The following is a 25,567-nucleotide window of genomic DNA, read 5'->3' on the forward strand; positions in this document are numbered from 1 at the left end:
AATGTAGAACTGCTAAATTCCACGAAGCACACATTTTTTTCCTTAAAAAAGGCCACATATGAATTTGCGATTAATCGCGAGTTAACTCAGGACAATGCAATTAATGGCGATTAAATAATTTAATCGCCTGACAGCTCTACTAAATACTTCTGTTCTTGCTAACTTTGCTAGCTTGAGGGTTTCAAATTAGCAGTTGGCGCATCCGCAGAAAATTAGGAGATTAATTTTATTCACATGGCTGAATGACTTGACATGTGTCAAGAATGAGACGGATGTGGTGGAGAGAACCCAGCAGTTTTTCAAAATAAAACTTCCGTCTGAATCAGAGTATAAATAAAACAGAAAACATGTAGGTCATGTTTTTGTTTTCACTGTCCCTCAGATCGGCAATGGTTCAAGACCTGGGGATTGGGGACCACTGATATAAGTGCTGCATAAAACAGCATAAAGTTAAAAAATAAGCAATTCAAGCTTTTCTGATATTTTGTGATAAGACACACAGAACCCTCTGAGGTTCAGCTGATTTAGTGGCTCCAACAGTTCATCTGTTTATTGGAGGCTTTTCCCTCAATTTAAACTGCTGTAAAAATATTCTTAATTTAGGATTTTTTTAATCATCAGCTTTAAGTTAGCTATAGTTTAAGACAAGTTATCCTTTTGAATCGTCCTCAAGTTAAATCATATTAAAACTTCAGAGATTTCCAAAGCCAGATGTGGATGTAAAGCAAGAACGTTTGTTTAAAAATTTGTGACATCTCACTGACAGACATCCTCTTCTTATGTAAACCTATTAGTATCCTTGAAGAAAAGTCTTCTGTGACTAAGATGAGCTGAAACAGTCAGGACCAGGACAGCTGAATGAGAGGAAATAGAAGGTTGCTCAGAGTTAGGGTATAATTTTGTATACGACTCAGGGATTATACCTCCCCACAAAAGTCCTTTTAGAGATAGCAGCTCAAATGTGACTTAAGGGCCATATAACCACACACACACACTCACACTGAAGGATAACTTTGAGGCACTAATTAACCTTATAGAGTATCTTTTTGGACTGCGGAAGGAAGTCGTGTGCCTGAAGAGAACCCACACCGTATGAGGAAAACACTGAGAGGTCCCACCCGGGATTTGAACCCGGGCCTTCTTGCTGTGAGGTGACAGTGCTGACACTGCACCACTGTGCAGCCCCAAACATAAAAAAATGTGAAAAAAACATGACTTTGCTTTTAAGCAAAACAAAACAACCATGAAAGGCAGCGGAAAGAAGAATTCTTAGCGTGTCACCCACGACACGCTTGCACAAGGGCTCTTTGAATTACCGTAATTTCTCAACAGTGTTCTCTATTTGAGAAATTCAAATTGTTTCTGAAAGCTGAAACATTGCACTTTGTTGTCAATATCGTGTATTTATGTAGCTCCTTTGTTTACTAGTAAGACAGACGGAGTGGTGGAGAAATGCAGAGAGCAGAGTGGTCAAAAACAGCATTACAATGGCAAAAAAATCTATGAAAAATGTCAGAAAGACGACCGTCCTGGGTAACAAAGCCTTCATGGAGGTTTAGAGAAGGTTTTGTGAAGGTTCAGAGAAGACTTACTGTATGAGAGAAATATCATTCAAATGTAAGCTACCTAATTTTTGACAAATAAATTATAAGTATCACATCCCAGGTGTCCAACCATCTCTAAATGAAGACCCATGGCCAGGTGAAATCTTTTCCCACTGATGCTGAAACTCTGCACCAAGAGCGCTCCCTGATAGTGTAGGACTTGTGCTGAGGGCCTGTGCCTGCAGCCAGACAGAAGCCGTCAGTGGCAGCATCACCAAGACCTTTGAAGAGCCAAGGAGGACAGAACGGCCCTCTGTGATCAAAAATGCCTGTAGATATTATACATTGTTTTTGCACATTGGACGAAAAGATACAGAAATTTTGTTGTAAATAGTTTTGTTGCTTCTTGGACCTTTGGCCGGTGGGACGGCTACAACAATAAATATTTCTTCTTAAAGCAATGGTATTCCAAGCAGCGTTAAGTCTGGTTTGCTGGAATCAGAGCTTTACTGTTTTCACATGGATCAGAATTCAAGTGAGTTTTCACATCTGTCTAAAGCAGGAAGAGTGTCTAAGGAAACAAATACTGCTATGGATCAAACAGCACCAGTTTAAACGCATTCAGCAAACTATATCATATTTTTAAAGCTTTTTAGGGTTTAAGAGGTTCAAGAATTTTGATCTTGATAATGTTGACAAGTTGTGAAATATAATGGAGTTAATTTATTTATTTTTCTCTATTAACTTGTCTAATCCAACAGCTAAACAGCTATGCACAGAGAATGGAGTATTTGATAGAAAACTACTGTATCAAATATATATTTTTAGCACGTGATAAAGTACAGATGAATTTTTTATCTTAAAAAATAAAAAAAAAATAAAAGCTTTTAGTGAAGAAATTGTTGGGTTTTCATTTTTGGGAGTCATCCATCCATCCATCCATCCATCCATCATCCATCCATTTTGGGAGTCAATTAAATGTAATTCTTATATTTGCAAACTAACTTTTTAATTTTTCCCTCTATACCTGAAGTAAAGTATAGTAAGAAAAATATTAAAAAACACATTTTTTTTTTCAAATCAAGTAATTGGTGTTAATTATCACTGTTCCAAATTTTACTATCCAAAAAATATTATTTAACTTGATTTTTACTTGGGTTTTGTTTTTTCTTTTTAGATAAAAACTAATGAAATGGCATATACTTTTCTGCCTTCTCTGAAGGCCCAAAGCGCTTTGCAGTCACACACACATTCACACACTGGTGCACATTCTGCTGCCGAACACTGGCGCCAACCTTCCACTAGCGGCAATTTGTTGTTGAGTGTCTTGCTCAAGGACACTCCAACACATGGGGGCAGCCAAGGTGGGAATCAAACCAGAAATTTTACGATCAGAGGTCGACCGCTGCACCACTCCCGCTCCCATATGAAACTGTGTTCTTTGCCCGACAGGAAAATGTCTGAGTGTGTTTATCCATCTGTGTTTGCTCAGCACACAAAGAGCTTTTAACAGCAGCATTGCTCATAATGAGAAGACACAAGAATGGATCAGCTTTGGGTTTCTATGTTTGAATCACTCACAGGTCAACTTAACAAACACTAAAACAACAGCTCTATGGAACAAAGTAGACTGATGAACTCTGGAAGACCTTTAGAAAGACCGTAAGGAAAAAGAAAAACAAATCCAGACTTTATTTTAAACTGTGTCTCATTGTATTTTATTTAAAGAATATATACCTTTGTAACCCCTAAAAAAAGCACTTTTAAAATTAAGCACTTTCAGACGTTTTAGTTGGAAATTAACTGTCCACTTCTCTGTAGTTCAAATCATCATTTGAGATGGAATCACTTATTACGGTTTTAGCTCAAAGCAGCCTAACCAAAACCATGAAACTTATGTTATATATTTGAATACTGCCGTCCATGCCGTCTTACTTGATGATGTCTTTGTGTCCGTTCCTGGCTGCCAGGTGGAGCGGGGTGGTGGAGGGCCAGTCTGTGTTATCAACCCCTCTGTCTCCCTCTAACAGAGTGGTCACCATGTTACTGCTGAGCAGCAACTGAGCAACCTACAGATGAAGAAGCAAAGTCACACACTGAACACAGTTTACTTAAACAATTAAAAATGAATTCTAACCAGCACACACACAGAAGTGAGGGTTACTAAAGTGAGTCTAAAAAGGTCCAGTAATTCAAATAACAGCATTCAACAAGAATGGGGATTTCCTGTTTAATTCCAGATTAAGGTTCCAGTTAAAGATCTCACGGTCTGACTGATCCTTTGATGTGGTAGCAAAACACTAAAACAAACTTATAATTCCTCTATTTAAACAAACTGAGCTCAACCGGATCACTTCATTCCATCATGTCTGGCATAAAGTTGGAACATTAACTTAGTGTGGGCAAATGTTTGCACTAAGATCATCAGGCTGTCTGACTAAACTCAAGAATAAAGTCAATCTTAATGAAAAGATGCAATTCGTCTACAAATGTGACAAAAATGTGACTCTAACATCAGCGTTGTCGTACCTTAAGTCTGCCGAACTCACAGGCCAGGTCTAGAGGAGTCTTCTTGGCCTTGTTCATGAGGCAGGGGTTAGACTGGTGCTGCAAGAGCATCTCAGACTAGAAATAAAAAGGTGAGAGTCACATGTTGCCTCACATCAGGTATAATTCACATGCAAATTATTACCACCATGCTATGATGTTTTGTTTCATACAGAGGAGGTACTGTGATGGAGGGAGAAGCACAACTCCTGTTAATAGTTTGGTCTCGGTTTTAGTGCTATTGCAGATGGGGGTGAGAAAGTGTGTGCAGAAGTGCACGTTAGTGTGTGACTGTATGTGAGAGTGTGCATTAGTAAGGGAGTATGTGTGAAAGTGTATATTTGTGTGAATAAAAGTGGTCATTAGAAAGTGTGTTTAAAAGTGTGTGTGTGTGTGAAAGTGTGAAGGGGTGTGTTGGGGTGTGTAATTGAGTGTGTAAAAATGTGCATTTGTCTTTGTGAGTGTGTGATTGTGTATTAGTTAGAATATGTTAGCGTATATTAATGAGTCAGTATGTGTGATTGTGTGGATTTGTGTGTGTGTGTTTAAAACCGTAAATTATTGTGTAAGAGTTGGGGTGAAAGGGTACAGTAGTGTATGACAGTGTGACTGATGTATGTAAGAGTGTGTATGAAAGTAAACATTAGTGAATGAGAGTGTCAGGGTGCAGGTGGGCATTTGAGTTGAGGTTAACTTTTTCAATAGTGACTGGGACTGGGTGTAAATGTGTGCATTTGTAAATTAAAGTGTGCATTAGTGTGCAGTAGTGTGAGATAAAGTCTGTATTGGTGTGCATATATTGTGTATAAAAGTAAGTGTTAGTGACTTAGAGTGTCAGGGTGAATGTTTGCATTTGTGTGAGTGTGCATTACAGAGTGTGTCTTAGTGAGAAAGTGTCTAAAGCAGGGGTCTCAAGCTCAATTTAGCCGGGGGCCACTGGAGGCAGAGTCTGGATTAGGCCGGGCCGCATCAGGATTTCCACAAGAAAAGCTCTGATAAAACATTCCAATGTTCTCAAATATCTTTGTTTTTAACACAAAATAATGAATAAAATAAATAAATATATTAAATAATGAATTAAAAAGCAGGTAAATCAGTATGGAAGTTTTTTAGTTCCATCAGACTCTGAATTTTTTTTATGTTGAATTTCTGACCCATCGAAATTTTAAGTCTCGAAATTAAAAACAGTGATTTTTTTAAGATAGAAAATATTTTTGGGAGCATAAAATTTTGCTGTTTAAAAAGTAAGGGTTGAAAAAAAATTCACAATAAACATTCAGAGGTTAAAAATTCAGAAAAAAATTCTGAGGTTAAGAAAATTCAGAATAAAAATTCAAAATAAAAAAATAGAATAAAAATGTATAGGTTAAGAAAATTCAGAATAAAAATTCACAATAAAAATTCAGAGGTTAAAAAAATTCAGAAAAAAATCAGAGTTTAAGAAAATTCAGAATAAGAATTCAGAATAAAAATTTAGAATAAAAATTTAGAATAAAAATTTAGAGGTTAAGAAAATTCAGAATAAAAATTCACAATAAAAATTCCTCGGGGGTTCTATGCAAACGCGCGTAGCAGATTATCGGACTTCTACTCGCGTTTACATGGACTGGAACGCGCACCGACACAGCCGGTGTGTGAACCTTAAAATTCACAGACATGCGCACGCAGGCGCGTGCCAAGCTCAGAATCACATGTCTGACAGGCAGGAGCAGCGGATCGCCGCGCGGGGCGGGCTACAGGTTTGCGGCTCGGAGCTTGAGGAGTTCTGATTTAATAGGAACAGTCAGAACATCAAAAAACGTATTCCTCCACATCATATATTCATACTGAGAGAGACATCCACAGACGGACCTGGTAGCTCAGAAACACCTTTTTTTTGACGAGCCGCGAGCAGTAAATTCACTGCGCGGGGCACGAGGATTTATCACGCGAATCGCGTTTGGTGCTTCATGGCTCCTCCTCCGCAAAGCTGATTGGAGGAATGGATGATCGAGGAGGTACTGGACAGACCGCCGATGTCCCGCCTCCAGAGCCATATACCTCACTGGGATTGGTTCATTCAGCTCTGCACACAACAACTGTCATTCATATCAGCCTTGCGGGCCGCACTAACAGTAATCTTTCATATGAAGACGGGGGCCGCAAATTATCATCCTGCGGGCCGCGAGTTTGAGACCCCTGGTCTAAAGTGTTCATTTAAACGATTGTGTGTGAAAGAGTGTATTAGTGAGTGGGATGTGCATTGGGGAGTGATTGTGTAAAAATGTGCATTTGTCTATGTGAGTTTGTGTGATAGTGTATTAGTTAGGGAGTGTAGGTGTGCATTGAGTTTGTGTGAAAGTGTGGATTTCTGTGTGTGTCTAAATCCATAAATTAGAGAATAACAATTTGTATGAAAGGGTGTGTAAGTGTATGTCAGTGAGAGTAACGTGTGGTTATGTATGTAAGAGTGTGTACAAAAGTAAGCATTAGTGAGTAGGAGTGTTAGTATTTAGTATTAGTACTTAGTATTTTAGTATTTAGTATTTTTTTTTATTTCATTTTCAAAGCACACAAAAGGAGTTTTACAATAATCTTGGTTTTTGAAAAATGAAAATGAAAAGGGACAGAAAGAAGAAAACCTATTGTCTCTGCCCCATTTAACCAAGTCAGTAAATAATTTCAGTCAACAACAAAATTAAGCAACAGAATAGACCAGTGGTAAAAGAAACAAACACCAAAAATAGTAGGGAAAAAAGTAGTAATATTAACAAATAAAAAAAAAAATAAATAAATAAAATAAAATAACCAAATAAAGTAAATACCTCATAAACCCTTTTTTTTTCTTATTCTCTTTTTCCCTTCTTTCCCATTGAGCATTTGTTTTTTCACAGTTTTTTTAAAAGTAATGATTGAATGAGATTCTTTTATAGATTTTTCTAGAGTATTCCATAATCTAATACCCTGCACTGAAACACTTTTTTCCTTCATTTTGGTTCTAAATTTATTGGTTTTAAAAATTTCATGTCCTTTTAGGTTATAATTGCTCTTTCTTTTTTCAAACTTCTTTTGTATGTTATGTGGTAAACTTCTGTGATGTGCGCTGTACATAAATTTTAATATGGAATGATTTACTAAGTCTTTAAATTTTAATAGTTTTAGCTTTATAAACAGAGGTGTAGATGGATCCAGATACTTACTCCCAGTAATGATTCTTATTGCTCGTTTTTGTAACACAAATATTGAATTTATTGATTTCTTGTTAGCATTTCCCCAAATTTCTATGCAGTATGTCAGGTATGGTACAATCAGTGAATGATATATGAGGTATAATGATTTTGTCTAGTGACCATTTAACCTTATATAACAGTGCTAGTGTTAGGGTGCAGGTGGACATTTGTGTGTGAGTGTGTGCATTACAGAGTGAGTGTGTGTGAAAGTGTGCATCTATGATTCATTGCATTAGTGAGCAAGTGTCTAAACTGTTCACTTGATTGACTGTGTGTGAAAGAGTATTAATGTGTGGGGGTGTGAACTAGAGAGGAAAAGTTTGATTTTTTGTGTGTATAGAGTGTGTATAAAAGTAAGGATTAGTGAGTTAGAGCGTCAGGGTGAATGTCTGCATTTGTGTGAGTGTGCATTATGGAGTGATTGTGTATTAGTGAGAAAGTGTCTTAAGTGTAAATTTGAACAAAAGTGCATATCAATGAGTTTGTGTGTGCGAAAGTGTGGATTTGTGTGTTTAAAATCGGGAATTAGTGTGTAACTGTGTGTGAAAGAGTGCTTTAGTGCGTGACAGTGTGAGTAAAAGTGTGCTTATGTATATAAGAGTGTGTATAAGAGTAAACATTAGTGAATTAGAGTGTCAGAGAGCAGGTAGGCATTTGTGTGTGAGAGTGTGCATTACAGAGGGAAAGTTCCCAATAGTGACTGAGACTGTTTGAGAAAGTGTGCATTTGTTAATGAAAGTGCATTAGTGTGTGTGAGTGTGAGAGATAAGTGTGTATAGAGTGCGTATAAAAGTAAGTATTAGTGAGTGAGAGTATCAAGTAAGAGTTTAAAGTGTTCATTTGCATGATTGTGTGAGAGAGTGTTTTAGTGAGTGAGACTGTAAATATGTATGAGAGTGGACAAAAGTCGGTCTGTGAAAGTGCAAAGTGTGCATACAGGATGTGTATGGGAGTTTGTGTTGAAGTATGTGAGAGAGTGCACATGTATGAGTATGTGAAAGTGTTATTCGTGCATCCAAATAAAGCTGCAGGACTGGAATGTGTGTGGTCTCAGCCTGCCTTAATGGTATTACTGGTATTGTTAGTGGACAATAGTCGCTGATGCACAAAAGGAGTTGGGTGACATTGAAACAGGAGACGCCGTAGTGCCTTATAAGATGGCCTTTTGGCAACTCTCTGAGTCTCAGCGTGTGACTGAACTTACCACCTCATAGTGTCCATACTGCGCAGACAGGTGTAAGGGTATCTGCCCATCACAGGAAAGTGAGTTGACTGAAGCACCAGCTCTCAGTAAAAGCAGAACGGAGTCACTTTTACCCTGCCATGCTGCGTAGTGGAGCGGACGCATGCCTGGAGAAGGAGTCAGGAGATATAGTGAATAGTGTGCAATCCAAGGACCACACCGTGGTTTAGAAATGTCAGTATTCATCAAACAAAATTGTTCATTTAAAATAAAAATCATTTGTCAGCAGGGTTTTGAACGTTGGATAATTAGCTAAGAGTCTTTGGTGAACTGGAAGGAGAAAGAATCAGGATTTTGGAGGAAGTTCTGTCCATGAAGATCTTCACTTCCTCGTCCAGCTGACATCCGGATCAGAACCATACGGCTGGACATTGTTTAACGTTTTTATGTAGCAGCGGTGAAGATTTACCTTAGCAAGACACAGAGCTATCATAATCAGAAGGGGGGGATTATTCAGCTCAGCTCCAAAAGCCACACCCCCTCAGAAGAGATTTTGGAAACAGAGGGTTCAGATCAAGAAGAAAAATGGCTTTTTAAGACATTTAGGTTGTGAGATTTTGGTTAAAAACTTCATAATCATAATTAAAGCACTACTGGGAATAACTTTAATATATTGTAGATGAATCCATGACTGAAAAACAGACTAAGGACAGACGAGAAATACCTTAGAATGCTTTTGTCTATAAGTTGTGGGTGGGAACGTTGGCGCAGAGCAACCCCGCCCCCTTCTCATTGGGGTTGCTGAGCTTATTCTATTCACTCTTTCTCCTCCACGTTTGCAGCACCTCACATCCCAACTTAACATTACTGCTGTAGCAAAAATGGTGAGGCAGGTTCTAAATCAGTGTTCTCAAACTCAATTTACCTTGAGGGCCACTGAAGGCAGAGTCTGGCTGAAAGAGGTTCCATTTGGGCGAAAAATGTTTTTGCATCCACTGTCTATATCTTTGGTCCATTGTCTATGTCTACTGAACAAGTTTACTGAACATTTATTCATGTCTATGTACTACTAAGTAATATCATGTGCTTGTCCTGTGAAACGACAGGAGCTAACGATGCTAGCAACTGTTGCTAAGGACTTTTCTGACGACCAGATCCAACGACAATAGCAAATGCAAAGTTTAAAGCATAAAGCTGAAACATCACAAAGCAAATACAAAGCTATCATCAAAGAAGTGTGGACATGCAGAGGATACTGCTTTCTAGACGTTGGATTTTTATATTGAGGCGGGTGCTGCAAAACATCGACTTGGGGGCCGTAAATGGCCGCCAGTTTGAGACACCTGATCTAAACCAAAGAACAGCTCAACACGTGACCACAGACAGAACAAAAGCTGTTGAAGCTCAAAATGAGTGGACCTAACCAACATGGCCTAAAGCTATTTTATTCTTTTTTATAAACTCCCTCTAAAATTTCAAAATAAATCGGACATTTTATGCCACATGCTTGAAGTTGTCAAGTGGTTGATGCTGTTTGAGTTACAAGTTGATGGACGTGAGTGAGAGCTTGGGTTGTATGAGTTATGGAGCAGGCAGCGAGTGGTAAATTTTAAATTGAACATTTCTCACAGTCCTCCGGTGATCTACACCCGACCTCAGAAGAGTTGTGAGCACTTTGCTTCTCTGGTTTCAGCAGCCGAGCGTCAGCTCTAATTTCCACAGCATCTGCTCCACACTCCACGGTGGACAAACTTCAAAGCAAAATCATATTTTTTTCATGAGTCCAGCTTATTTTGTCTGAAAGGTTTTGAGGAAGTTTCAAATTCAGTGGATTTCACCCCCGCTGACAAACGTAGTAGGAACTTTTCTAAGAGAACTTTTTCTCCTTAGTGAAGTTCGTTTGAACTGGTGAAACTCTTTTGCCATCAGAATACCGTTGACATCCTTGATATCCACAGTGGCCTGGGCCTCCAGCAGCAGAGACAGCAGTTCTGTTGTGCCCGTCAGAGCGGCGTGGTGCAGCGCCGAGAAGCTGAAGGCAAAAAAAGGAGGGGAGAGGGGTTATAAATCTACTTTTCAGCAGGTGAAAACTTAGAGCAGCCCTAAAGAAGAATTTATGTTTAACCTTTAACAGATATCAACACTGATACCCATGAATTATGGGACAAGAGTGCATCAACAAGTACATCTGTGCAGCTATAAACTTCAAAACATTACATATGGATCTTTTTGTATCAGACAATAAAACCATGTTCTGCCAACAAGCTTGGAATTCTCTCTAGGTGATATAGGGATTATAAACCGGAGTGTGAGGAAACACTGACAGAACTTGAGTTAGGCATGATCTCTGTGTAAGAAGACAGACAGACACTTGGGTGATTTCACACAGCCTCAGGCGCTCACTGAAGCCCTTCTCTGCAGTCTGTACCACATCATGCTGAATAAAAGCTCTGTCTACTTTATCTACTGTACTGTTCTATTCATACCAGTTGATGATGGTCATACCAATATGAAAAAAAGAAACTGATATGAAGATCCCCTAAACAGTCAACAGGTCAGTGACCAAAGTCTTTGTCACATGCACCTGTGACTTAGGTGGTTGACTTGCTTGACCTGGGGTTGACTTCAAGCTTTTGGGTTGCTTGGCCCTGTGGAGAGTCGTAAAGAGGAGTGGTTGCATCGTGCAGTTGTGTCTTGTAGTTCCCTTTAACGAAAACCGCAAGGGATGTTGTGAAAACAAAATGTACGATTGTACTGCATGTGGCAAGTGTACCCTGAAGTATTCGTAAGGCTAATGTAAGTTAAACGCATCTATGATGTATTTATGAGGTATCCCCTTGTGCATCACTCTGTTCTTTAGTTAGAAGTATGTACTGGCCTCCAGTGATACTGCAGGAATCCAGCACACATAGTGTTTGGATACGTACGTGACCGTAAGAAGTCCACAGAAACTACATTCTGATTGTTTAATTTTCTCAGTTCTAACAATCAGGGTGTATACAGGGAGCCCACAAGGGTCTACAAGGGTATTCCAATATAATGTTTGGGGGATGGGGTGTAAAAAATTGGAATCTGTGCACACCTACTTCATCCTTACTTTATCTTTCTGTCTTAAGTGTTCACTATGACAATGTTGCACACACCATGGTCAACCTCTGATTGGAAGGCTGCAGGTTTGGTTCCTGTCTTGTCCATGTAATATGTATTGAAGTGCTCTTAGGGAAAAGGCTGAACTCTAAATTAGACACATGAGGCAGGTCCCCACCAGTACACAAAAACAAGAACAATTTAAGATTTTAAAATAGTGAAAAGTTAGTGAGCATGTGTGTTTGAGAGCCAAAAAATCTGAAAAGAAAAGGTGGAACAAAAATGTGCCTAAATTTCGTTAAAAATGTCCCCATGTGTAACATTCCAGTCAGGAGTCCCCACGTTGTAGAAAAACACGAATGTATGTGTGTCTTTGTGTCCATGTATGTGTGTGTGCATGTGGGCACATGGGTAAATTAAACTTTGTTATTAAGCAAACACAATTTCCTTACATAATCACTTATCCTATTTTAAACAATTATTTGGTTTTCTTTTTTTAATTTACAAATAATTCCTTTCTTCATTCCTATTATAAAGACAAACAGTATCCATGAAACATTGCACAAATGCAGGCCAATAGTGATCCAAAATCATTTATTTTGAAACTTGATTTTATTTTTCTCGAGTTTCTGCTCTGGTTTCATTTCAGAGCTTTTGCTTTTGATCCAACAACAATGATTTATGATTGTGATACTGCCAACATCTGGAGAAGGTAAATCTCTGAAAATTGTTGCTGCAATCGCTAAAGCGCCTAGATGTTAGCTAAAACAGTTGGAGATACTGAAAAATCTGCAAGAAAGAAAAAAAAACTAAACAGGCCTACTGCACTGCTTTCCAGCAACATGGGTTCTTATGGTGGTCCTGTCTTTGGGTGGCTGGTATCAGATTGTTCGGGGGGATTGAGGCTCTAGGGCTATATTCTGTGTGCTGCCCATCGTTGGCTAGTATGAAGTATGTGTAGTTGTATGTGTACATCTGGAAAAGTGTGTGCATGTTTGTGCAGACGATGGTTTTATGTATGGTTATTTGTGTTTTTGTTTATATTTGCGTGTTCAGATGGTATTTGTATAACATTAGTCATAATTTTTTTGGTGTGTGAGCGCTAGGGGAGCAGAAAGAGATCGAGTGACTGAAGGCGCTTGAGTAATAGCGAAATGTGCGGGTTCTGAGAAAAGATTGTAACTTGAAAGGAAATTAAAGAAAGTCCTAAAAACTCATTCATGTTTTATTAATCGTCATTCAAGAGTGTGTAACATATAGTTTTACGAATGGTATCATGCACATAATATTTTTGTGGAATTATTTAATCATGACCTGTAAGTGATTCATCGTTTTTTTTATTTAACATAACTGCTTCAGCTGTTTCAGCCATCATTTTGAGGTATTTTCATTTAAGTTCATGAGATTGAGGAAAAGAAAAAGATCAAAATACAACTAAAAAAAGTTGATAAATTAAGTTTTTTTAACAACAGATTTCCAACCTTTATTTTTACACCACCAGTGGGGATTCTTTTATCCTTCAACAATTAAAAAAACAAACAGCAGGTCCAGAGTACTATAATTTAACACATCAAAAAACAGTAGGAACATTTTTCTGAACAACTACTACTTCCTATTAATACCATTATAGATGTGATGACATGCCTTATGCTACAGTTTACCGTCCAATGCGATCAACCCTCCACCTACCCCATTAATTTATAGTAACAAACACCATGTTGAGTTTTATCCCTCAAGTAATAGATTATAAAGTTGTGGCTTTATTTTGGGTGAGTTCTGTTAAGAAATACATGATGTCACAGCAGCGACGAGTGTGCTGCGTACAGGAACACTGAGAACGATCTCAAAGCATTTTCAATTAAGTTCAAATAAAACATTCATGCAAGTAAACCATTTGATCTTTGTTTTGTATATTTGAGAACATAATAGTTATAGATTAAAAGGAGATTAACGTGATATTTATAAAATAATGCGATAATTGGTCGGAAATAAATTAATCATGATTGACGTGATATTTTGATGATAATTTTGATAGTTTGCTTTTAACTACAAAAGGCGTTCATGGAAATATACATCTGGTTAAACCTGGAAGTATGTAACAGAATCCCACTTGTGAATGAGAAAATCTGTTCAAAACGATAGTCCAAATTCTTCCCCAACCACTTTGGTTTCTCCCTACTACATTTAGCCCTCCAAATGGAGAGATATGGAAAACTTAAGTTGTCGCTGATCATAAAACAAGAGAAGAAACTCGTTTCTCCTCCCCTTATATGTGAAACACGGCTCTGCCTACTGGCTGAGGGATAACTAGCTCTAAGCTGGTCCCAACCACTACTCCATAAAAAAACATTTTGGATACTACTACAGCTTCAAATGTTCCTAAAACTGAAGCAACAGGGAGAAGCCGTAGGGGTAGGGGAAGAATTTGGATTTGGCCTCTATGTAACTATACATTTTGCTTCCAAAGAAGACAAATACAAATATTTAAAAAAAGAGTCAATATACAGTAGCTTAAAAAAAAAACGTCAATGTCAAACTTTGTTAACACTTTTATACTAGAGCTTTAGCTCCAGCGTTTACATTTCTTCTGTAACTCTTCAATCGTTGACGTGATTAACTCAATACTAACGCATTCTGAAGTGGAGAATAGCAGCCTTGTGTTTAGGTAATAAACGTAAATCAGCTGCTTCTGACGCAGAGAAAATGACCTTTTATGCTATTAAGCAACACTTTACGTTTGTAATGTTTTGTACAGCGGTTAAAAGGCGAAGTGAAAAGCTGCTTTTCTCTGCATCAGAATGAGCTGAACCGCATGAACGATTGAGGATTTACAGTATGTCAAAGAGCGTGTTATTTAGCTATCATCAGCACCAGCACTGGCAGTGAAGGGTTAAACAAGCCAGATTTATACTAACATAAGCATTACGAGCTAGCTTATCAATAACGTGAGGTGCCAAATTAGCTTAAAATTACCTAAAAATACATGGATTTTTACTGGATTAATTTAAAAAACTGCACAAAAGATGTACTGGGTAATCATTTACTATATAACATTTGCTAGTAACAAATACATTCAAGGCATATTAATTATTTAGTATAAAGCTGCTTAGGGTGTCTGATTGAGCCACTACTGAATAACTCAGTATACATGGCATTTGGAATCCCTAAAAAATCAGATTTTAAAAGCTACAGATGAAAAACAAAAACAAATTAAAAAAAAAATGTAAGGACGTTTTAATGTAACAAATCTCAAATTTAAAGTTGGAACCATGACTAAGAAAGTGTGTAAGACGATCTATTACTCCACAGGAGGGTAGTTAAAGCAGCTGCTCAGTTGACATCCATGATTCATCTCCGAAATATAAATTATGTACATTTGTGAAAATTCACAGGGAATTTTAAAATGATTTTCATGACAGCTTAAATGTCCACCAAGAGTTAAAGAAGATAAAATATTTTGCAGATTAAATTTATAGTTTTAATGGGAAAATGATGCAATGTTGGTAAACTGCTGAAAAGAGAAATGATGTCCCAAATTGTGAAATGTAATAGCTGTAACTGGGTGAAGACGTGAATGGACAAAAATGATAAGGAAGAATAAAAAGAGAGAATAGAATAGAACTTTATTCATCCTGAGGGAAATGAATTAAAGACAACGCATTGCTAAATGAAATCAAACTAATAATTCAGGACAAGTTGTAGCGAGTCCTGAGATATTCCAAAGTTATCACATAGTTAATTAAGATGTTCAGAAATGAGTCTTTTGCCCTCAGGTCTGGAGGATGCACAGACCTTCTGCTCATCTCATGTCACCTCACCTCACTGTGGGATGATGTTGATTCAATGACACGTGTTTGCTCACCGTTCCCGGTCACCTTCCTCCCCTCAGCTCATATCAGATAAGCAATTCCTCAAAAACACACACAGCCATGGCCATGCACACAACTCCCCCATGTCCCTGAGATGGACATGCTTGATTCCCAACCCAACCGCCTTCCATCAGCCCTGTCCCTTCACCACACACAGCTTCTCCATCATAGTCGCACTGCATGTTTGCAAAAAAAAGGCTTTCAGTTTCAAAGAAAATGTTCCAGTTTTTTTACAGAATCAAAAATAAAATACATATAGAAAGACAAAAAATGCATCAAGTGATTGTATATGAATCAGAGAAGAACAAGGAAACTATCTATTTAAAATATTTAATTCCAGTATTTTATGCAGTATAGGGTGCACTTAGAAGCCTTAATCTTTTTTTTGTGAATATGCTAAAGTGCTAGCATCTAGCGGTATTGGACTGTGTTTTTTTACGTGTTACTAACAAAGTTAGGAGTTAGAGTATGGAGCTAGAATTGGGACTTTAGTTCTGTACTTGAAACTTTTATGACTCATGACATTTGTTTTGCAACTGCAGATTACAACTTAAAAACTTTCATTTTGTACTTGTAGCAATTTTGACTTGTAACTTTTGTTTTGTACCTGTAGCAATTATGACGTGTAACTTTTGTTTTGCAACTGCAGATTACGACTTGAAACTTTCATTTTGTACCCGTAGCAATTATGACTTGTAACTTTTGTCTTGCACATGTAGTAATTTTGACTTCTAACTTTAGTTTTGTACCTGTAGCAATTTTGACTTGTAGCTTTTGTTTTGCACATGTAGCAATTTTGACTTGTAACTTTTGTTTTGCAACTGCAGATTACGACTTGAAACTTTCATTTTGTACCCGTAGCAATTTGGACTTGTAACTTTTGTCTTGCACATGTAGCAATTTTGACTTGTAACTTTTCGTTTTGCATCTGTAGCAATTATGACTTGTAGCTTTTGTTTTGCATATGTAGCAATTTTGACTTGTAACTTTTTGTTTTGCAACTGTAGCAATTATGACTTGTAACTTTTGTTTTGCACATGTAGCAATTATGACTTGTAACTTTGTTTTACATTTGTTTTACTGATTTTTATGCGTTGCAAGCAAAGTTGTAAGTTAAAAGTATTGTCAATAAGCTAATGCAGCTAACGGGTAGCCGTAGTGTTCCACATACAAGCTTTAGAGTCACTGTGAAGAGAATAAATAAAGTCTGACTGACTGAGGTTTTTTTTTTTGACTCTGACTCTTTTGTCTCGATTAATGCGGCGTATAGTTCGGTGAGTCTCATAAAAGTTCAAAAATGGACCAATCATTGACTTTGCGCCTTAAATTCTGGTGCGAAAAGTATGACACTCCAAAACATGGAGTACTTATATCACATAAAATAGTGGTCTATTTTCATGTAAATTATTTCTAAATCAACCTTAAAAACAGTGATGATTTCAAGAACATTTAACAATACGCTAGAAAGCTTCAAAGTCTGTTTACTGCTCATTAATCTTTTACTTTAACAGATAAATACAAAAACTTTAGCTGCTGTTTGATGTTGTAAGCGGCATTTGGAGAGTAAACAATAAAAAAAAACGTAAATTAAAATGTAGCAAAAGCATAAAAAAACACTTTTGATCCTTTCTTGATTTTCTGGTTTCACAAATTTAAATGTGAGTCTATACCAAAAGAAACCTCAACAGCACTGAAAATTCCCAGTTACCTGGGTCAGTTCCTTAGAAAACAGACAGTTCAGCAGCAAAATGATAGAAAAGTATGATTTGTTTTGGTCCTTTTGTAGAATTTACAGAAAGGGAAGGATGTGTGTTTTGGGTAAATACCTTTGACATCACCTTTATCCGTTCATCACTGCTTTCCTGACATGTAACAAAGTCAAAGAACTCTAGAAAGTCACTATCCTGTAATTTCAGTCTAAAGTTGAGTTAATAACACTGAAGGGCATCATGAATGAGTGTGCTCAGACTGGATAGTTGTCCAAACCTGCGCGTCCATCAAGTCTAGTGACTCACTAATGACTCCTCTAATCTCTGCTCCATCATTTCTCTCTTACACACACACCAAAGCCTGTTCATGCACGTTCTTCTTACCCGTCTGCGTCTTGATAGTTGACGTTCAGCTTTTTAGTAGAGCCAAGCAACTCTGGAAAAGAGAAGAAATTTAAAGATCAGTTAAGAAATGTTTAGAGTTTTTTTAGGGGTTCTAGATATTAAGACACTCTTTTTGCCACAGTACTGAGCATAGTCTTCCAGATTTCCTGTCTTTACACTTAAGTTCCATTAAACTCATTTTCAGTCAGGTTATTTGCTTGACTTTTGTTTGCTTGACTATGCTTTCTATCTGTTAAGTCATCTAACAAAAAGGAGCATAAGGCGAGGACAGGAAGGTGGAAAAAAGTCTCCATCCAGTCTGAGCTGTCCAAGCAAACACAAACAGGATTTAAGAGGATAAAGAAGGAAGAGTATCACCTACAAAGACGAATACGCTGGAAAAAACAGATGAGTAGATTAAACAGAAACAACCCTGTCAGTTTCTTTACAAAGAAATGAACATTTTTGTTTTAGGTTTAGTAGATTTTGTGTGCGCGTGTGTGTACTTCAGCATGACATTCATCTGTGAGTCATCCAAGCAGAAAAAGAGACTGAAGTATTCAACAACAGCAGCTTCCTCAACTACTCAGTATTTGTACAACATGTAGATTATAAGTTTCCAGTTACCATATTTTCTAGACTATGGTGAAGACTTTAAATGAACTTATGTCATATATAAAATGGTGCATCAAACTATAAGGCGTATTAAAAGAGCCGGTAGCACATATTACACATATGCCCAAAACGTTGTTGAAATTCTAGAAATTTTAAAAAACACAATTTTGCAATTACACTGTTTTTATTAAATCATAATTATGTGAATAAACACAAAGAAACTCACGCGATGAATCATTCAAAAACAAGGCGACGGATGTGAAAAATACTTTGACTCACAGGAGATACATTTAAATTTCTGTCACAGCACTAGCACTCATCATCATCTATCAAAGGAGACGTCGGTGTCCTATTTAGGCCATGGAGCAGCGAACTACGTGGGAATTGCTACGGATAAAGAGATTTCGGGAAATGATGGTTGATGATTTTACAGAGGAGCTGTGTGATGCTGTTGGATCTGTTAAGGTGCCTGCTAAATGTGGTATCAATTGTTGGTCACATCACTCATTTAATTAGAAAAAAGTGTTTTCATCGCAGTTTTGCAAAATATGTCAATTTTGTTTCCTCCTTTAAAAGTCACCTCCTCCACGCGCAATTTTTTTTTTCCGTTAAATATGAGTTTTTTTTTAGAAATTGTCATGTTTCCATTAGGAAAATTTATCATCGCAAATCGAACTTGTTTCATAATACATGGAAACACAGGTAGACATAAATCCATCAGTCATCTAGACTTTTTAAACTGTGTTCAGTAACTCTAAAACTTGTTTGTAACACACATGTTACTGTGTTAGAAGCGTTAGCTGCGTTAGATGTGTTTGATGCGTTAGCTTCGTTAGATGCATTAGATGCGTTAACTGCATTAAAAGCATTAAACCTGTGAGCTACTTAAAAGCGTTAGCCGCATTAGATGCGTTAGCTGTGTTAGTTGCACTAGCTAAGTTAGATGCGTTAGATGTGTTAGAAGCGTTAGCTGTGTTAAAAGCATTACCTGCATTAACTGCATGAAAAGCGTTAGCTCCATGAAAAGTGGTAGCTGCGTTAGCTGCGTTAAAAGCTTTAGCTGTGCTAGATGCGTTAGCTTCTTTAGATGCGTTAGCTGCATTAAAAGCATTAGCTGCGTTAGTAGCGTTATCTGCGTTATATGTGTTAGCTGCATTAGCATATTCAAAATTCCTGAATGTGCAGCCTTGTTTGCAACTTGTAACACAGTCTGAGACTGCGAGAAAAAAACATTACTGTGTTTACACTGATGTCCTGCCTTGTTAAATAGATACTTTATTACAGACTCAAGGTTCATTTTCCACAAAGATAGAACAGATTAAAGACTTAAAAAATAAAATAAAAAATAAAATAAAACGAAATACTCATGAAAATACAAGTATAAGAGCCAATAAGAACAATGACATAAAATTACCAAGTGTCGTAAACTTAAAAAACTAAAAAACAATTGCAGACTTAAAATTTAAAAACTTAAAAGCTTCAAATAAGCGACCATACTAAAATCTCCAAATTGGGGACAGGTATTTAAAAGTGCTGTATCTCATTAGTGAGAGTTAAAATTATGTTGTTATTTGATGTGTTAAGACAATAAATAGAACCATAGATAAAACGTCTCAACAAAGCTTGGAGAGTATTAACTCTTGCACCAACAAACAAACTGCTTGGGCTGTTTCAATAAGTCTTAGGGCATCATTATAGGCAACCTGCAGCCTCCTCATACTGGATGCCCCGTGGCTGGCTGTTAGTAAAACATAAAAAAAAAAAAAAACACACAATCTGACACAGCTAAATGTTAGCATATTCACCATAACACCAAATCTTGTTTGCAACTTGTACAAAAACACTGACATTTTGATAGAGCGCTGTGTAATTCTCAAAATTGCTTTATCAGTAAACACAACCTGAATTTATTCATTTAAGACACTACGGATTATGAGGCCCACAGTAGCTTTTTTATTTATTTATTTATTTTAAGACTTTTAAGCGCAAAAATAGAGTAAATCTAGTAAATCAATCAAAAAATGTTTTTTAATCCTCAAATGATTCAATGTCCCTTTTTTGCTGATGTAACTTAACAAATATGTTATTTTGTAAGAAGTATCTTCCTACAATAAGCCTTAATGAGCATTGGGTTCCTCACTTTCACTTATAAGGAACAAGTGTCTGTAGTTTTTGACGCATCCAACCGTCAAACCCCTCATCCAACAATACATCCATTCTTCCACTAAAATCTGACATCCACCCACTACAATTGAATATTTCAGTAGATTTTAGTTTATTTCACACAAGGATCATAAAAGAAAGATTGAAGTTTTAAGTTTTTATGTGTTGTAACATGTGCACTTTTATTGGCTTTAAACCTCATTTAAACAGTTTTATAGTACATTCAAATCAGAAGACTCTGCCCCCATGCTTTACAGCTCAGAGAACATCCGAGGGATGAGGGTAAAAACTGCAGCTTCACAACAGATTTAGAAGTAAGAGAGAATGTCTTGATCTGTATTGTTATCTTCATTAAGGTCTTCATTTCTGTAACAGAGACAGAGATGACTCTAAAAGGAATGGTGTTATCTCGTCAGTCATGACACCACAGCTGGACCATCTTCAGTGACCTCATGTATGTTTTATCCAGAACTTTTCTGGTTTCTTTGGGCATAAACTGTGATTGTTCTTCTGGAAAGCTGCTGTCAGGGAGACCAGTTGTTACTTTGTGACCAAATTTGATTATTGGAACCCAATGGTGTAGTATTAATTAAAACAAAACACAAATTCATATTCTTTTTGTTATGTTTTTTTATGTGTGGAGGCAGTGTTGCCTCATTTCTAAATTTGTTTAGGAATTTGAATAAAGAAATACTCAGAAATGTAACTTTAATACTATTTTCTTTTATAAGTGTCTTCTATTTTCAGAAAAAATACCACAAGAACATGTTTAGGATTAAAAGTACAAGGTAGGCTATTTTGAACTCCTACCACACTGAACCCACTTTAAATTCTTGGATTCCTAATGTTTTTTTTTCCCGTGCCTACATGACATATCCCCCTATTGCCAATGACCACACTCACTGACAGGATGAAGAGCTTTCCTCACCTTCTGCCACCTCACCCCTCCGTCTATCAACACATCTGTCAGCCTCATGACAACTAAAGGATTCATAAACAAACGACTTCCCTCGCAGAGATGTGCCATTCCACCTCATTTACAGTGGAATCTTCTCCAGGCTGTTTAAAGCGGAGACCCACGGCTGTAATTTACAGGAATGTCTAAAGAAAACACGCACACAGCATATGTCAGCCTGCATGCATGAACCGGTTGCTTTCTGAAGGCAAAGCATTGCTACTTGTCCCATGTTTTTGTTGAGTCGCCGTGCAGAGCAACCATCAAACAAAACGCACACCTTCTGATTTGTGGCTCAGTGAATTCAACTCAGTTTTTAAACTTACTGCAAAAACCCTTAAAATAAATAAAAAATTATTAAAATTGGAAACAAAAGCAAAATGAAAAAATCTCATAGGGTAAGAAAGTAGAATTACCAAAAATTCTTAATTCAAGAAAAAAAATTCTACTAATTAAGACACGTTTTCTAAACCCAAGAACACGTTCGATGTAAAAAGTTACATCATCACTTTTGCTGGATAATTTTTACCCAATTTAAAATACTCAATAAAAAGTATTTATCATAAAAATAGATCAAAATATGACAACACATGATAAATAAGAGTAGTTTTCAATTATTTTAACTGTGTTATATGCAACAAAGTGGGGGGAAAAAAGCATAGAAAGATCCTAAGAACGGGTAAATCACCAAAAAAGTAGGAATTTGTGAAGAAAAAATAAAAAAAATAATGATACTGTGCACTTGGCCTTTGGTCCACTCATTCCTGGGACATCTGAAACTTTAACCAGGGACCCATGACACTCAAAAAATGCAACAAATTTAAAAAAATGTAAATACTTTTGCTCAGGTGAAAATCACCCGGCGATAGCGCTATAGGGTTAAGAAAAAAATATACAAATTAAGACATGTTTTCTTAAGATGAGATTATTTTTCTACGGAAAATAAAGCATTTTTTCTTGAAGAACAGATCTTTTTATTTAAGATTCTGTTTTTGCAGTGTATTTACACATAAAAAGCGATTTCTTCTTGCTATTTTTAATATTTTGGCTGAAACATTTAAATTTTAGAAACAATTGAGAAATTATTACAACTGTCCTCTCAATTTTTCCATAAAAACACACATTTTATTATCAAGAATTACCCTCCAGTGATTAACAGAGTTTGTCCATCCACTCATCATCAAGCCTCCTCTTCCTCATGGGTTCATACACTGTTTTTAACATTCAAACTCCTTACTCTGCACAACATCTTCAGTTTGCTGGAATGGTCTACATAGCACCAGACTGCCAAGCTCTCTGACTACAGAGGGCTTCATGACCTCCACTGTTGTGTCTTACCTAACTGTGAAATATCACATTAGTGTGAATCTGTGAGTTTGTTTGGACAGGGTCGACATCCACAAGAACAGAAAGATTCAAAGGTTTCACAAAGTCAGAAAAACTTCACTGCATCCAAACTTTCTCCCACATCATGTTTCTTTTAAACCCAGTCGTGGCTTTGCAGCTTCAGCTTGTACCCGATTGAGGGGGTCAACAGGTCAAATATCTGGAAAAACTGAGGATGGTGGCCTTTGAGGTCATTTTTTGTCACATTTGGAGTTGTCTGACCACACATGTTCTCTTGGTCTGTTTCCTCCAGCAGCCCTTATCAGCCGCCTCGTGTTTCTCCAGATGTTTTTCTTTGGTGGCACTTTTTGTCCAGCTTCCTGTTTCCCATGTTAATGGCCGCTTAAACATGGAACTTGTTATTTTGTGGTGTGAAAAGATCAATATGTGATTTATGTATATGAGACGATTGCAAATCCTTTACATTTATCATTTCATTTGTAGTAAAATATAACACTATTAAAATACAAATAATCACAAGATGGACATTTTAGTTCACGAATGCTAGAAGCTTCAAGAAATCCCAAATTCTGCTGTTATTAAGTAGAGAGTAGTTTTATTTTGTTGTTCTTCTGGAGGAAAGAAGTTTAGGAAAACTGTTATTATCACCTAAACATGATATACATGTAAACAAGAAGTTGTAGAAGTTAATGAGACCGATTCACTTTCAGATCAAGCTGCCAAGTCAGATTATTCCAGAATAAGAGGCCCTATTTGATGCAACACCTGGGTGTGATAGTTCTGCCCCCACAGTCTGGAGCTGGAGTCCATGAATGCTGGACTTTTGTCATGTCAGAAGGCTTTCCCATTAAAACACTGAATATCTTGTTATTTGAATGTTTAAATAATCATCAACACTTGTGCCTGGTTTTCATTGAGCAGTACGGACCAGACCAGACCCTCTTGTCTGGTTTAGAATGGTCTGGGTAATTCAAGTGAGTGTTTCCATTGAGTGTTGGACCATCAAAGCGCATGTGGCGTGTAGACATATGACGCAGCTGTACGTCAAAATGGTGGGACTAAAGAAAAAAAAGAGAAGACGCATCAGCTGACTCAGGAACGGACAGAAAATGACAAAGAAAACCATGGAGGATCATTTTAATTCAGAGCACGTGTTTAATTTGGATGAAGCCGGAATCTACGCTGCGGAACAGTCTATTGTTCTGAATTAAAAAGAAAAAAAAAAACTATGTTGAGAAATACTCCAATGTTCATCAATAAATGTTTACAAAGCACAATCGGAAGTGTTTTTTAAGAGTATGGATCGATAACGGACTTTCTTCAGCCGTGGTGGTTGGGTGAGACGGAAACGGGGGAGGGGACAGTGTCTCCGTAATCGTGGTTTTGGCGTGCCTCCAGTCCTCGACTAAGATTACAGTCAAAAAGAGGACAAAACATTTTGTCAGTTTGGATCTTGAGTCGGGAAAAGTGCTGGTCAGACGCTTGGTGTTCTCTTAAAACCTTTCCGCCAATCAGTGGGTTACATGTGATGACAGAAGCTCCGCCCTAAAGGGTCCATTCCATTTTTCTATGGACCTACAACCAACCGGGGACCAGAAATAGTACCAGTTTGTCCTGCTTAATGGGTCCATTTTGTCGTGGAAACGCTCAAAAGTCCAGTCCAATCTGGTCTGGACCATTCAGTGGAAACAAGACATTAGAAGAATATGAACAGCTAACATTCTGACATTGGCCTGGTTAAATAATATTTGTTTAATTTCAGTGGTGTTTATGAAGGTCTTAGTCACATGCAGCTGTACAGGTGCTGTGGGTTTAGTCTGGGGTTCTGGAGGATCATAGTGTCAAGAGACATCATGAAAATGGAACAGTAATCGTCAATGCAGCTGATTCTGTATCCGGAAGTATTTATAAGGATAACATAAGACAAACACTTATGACCTACAAATGACGCTGTCGTATGACGCCCATCAACCACACTCTAGTCATTAGTAAGGTGTGCGTACTGTCTCCTTACTGACCATGCATAAATGCTGCATGAACAAGGGTTGTTGCTGTTCACCTTTTGGCTTATCCCATCAGGGGTCACCACAGCAAAACAGCTTTCAGTGTTTCGCACCAGTGTTTGGCAGAGTTTATACGCCGGATGCCCTTCCTGACACAACTCTATTTATGCAAGGCACAGGGGAACCCAGTTAGGCCGCAGCGTCAAGGGATTAAGCTCAATGGACGCCCTGGAGATTGAATCCAGGTTTCTTGCGTGGCAGCCCTACATCCAGTCCATTGAGCTGTCCAGCTGGAATAAGGTTACAGGTGATAAATAAATACCCTTCGGATGACCTCTAAAACTACACTCTGACTGTCTAGGTTCCTAACAGTCAGGCTGCATGTAAGGAGCGTACACTGGGTATGCAGGGACCGTGAACTTGCACAGTTTGCAGTTTGTACCTTAAGAATTACCGTACCCTTGCGTGTTGTATAAGTGTTCACGACGACCTGTCCCTTGCAGCATTCCATAAGAAAAGATTTGCATAAACATTTTGGCTCTACAGGTTTGCCTTGATCTTTCATGTGGACCACCTGTGTGTCCCGTACAGGTTTGCCCATTTTTTTGCCCGCAGACATTGGTATCCACCCACAAGAGCAGCTATGTCTAAGATTTAACTGCTCTGAGAATGTCATTTCATGTATGTTAATTTCAATGTTGTTATTTTTGTCATCTGTCTCTGTGCAGTATGAGTCTTAATACAGTAAAGGAAAATGTATCAACATCTTAGGGACATTTTGTATCATTGCACATGTTTGCAAAACAAAAGAAACTATTTTCCAAAGAGGAGACAAACTGATAAAAAAAAAAAAATCCAATAAAACTTTCCCAGGTGAAGTCATCACAAAAACCGTCCAGATTTGTAATTTAATCTTTGTGTCATTTGATAAGAATGTACAATGTTGAAGCTT

General features: G+C 37.4%; 1 protein-coding gene across 2 annotated transcripts in view; it reads right to left on the reverse strand.

The window, feature by feature from the left end:
• The window catches only part of LOC112154520 (caskin-2), an 80,822-nt gene that overhangs the window by 26,211 nt on the left and 29,044 nt on the right, over nt 1–25,567 (reverse strand). For both annotated transcript variants that reach the window (XM_024285526.2, XM_036217079.1), the window contains exons 3-7: nt 17,533–17,584; nt 10,418–10,515; nt 8,505–8,650; nt 4,074–4,169; nt 3,480–3,613 (exon numbers count right to left, since the gene is read on the reverse strand). In XM_024285526.2, the coding sequence (XP_024141294.1) occupies nt 3,480–3,613; nt 4,074–4,169; nt 8,505–8,650; nt 10,418–10,515; nt 17,533–17,584 (526 nt within the window). The remainder of the gene's footprint in view (nt 1–3,479; nt 3,614–4,073; nt 4,170–8,504; nt 8,651–10,417; nt 10,516–17,532; nt 17,585–25,567) is intronic.

This window comes from Oryzias melastigma, linkage group LG19 (assembly GCF_002922805.2).
Source record: "Oryzias melastigma strain HK-1 linkage group LG19, ASM292280v2, whole genome shotgun sequence".
NCBI classification, from domain to species: domain Eukaryota; kingdom Metazoa; phylum Chordata; class Actinopteri; order Beloniformes; family Adrianichthyidae; genus Oryzias; species Oryzias melastigma.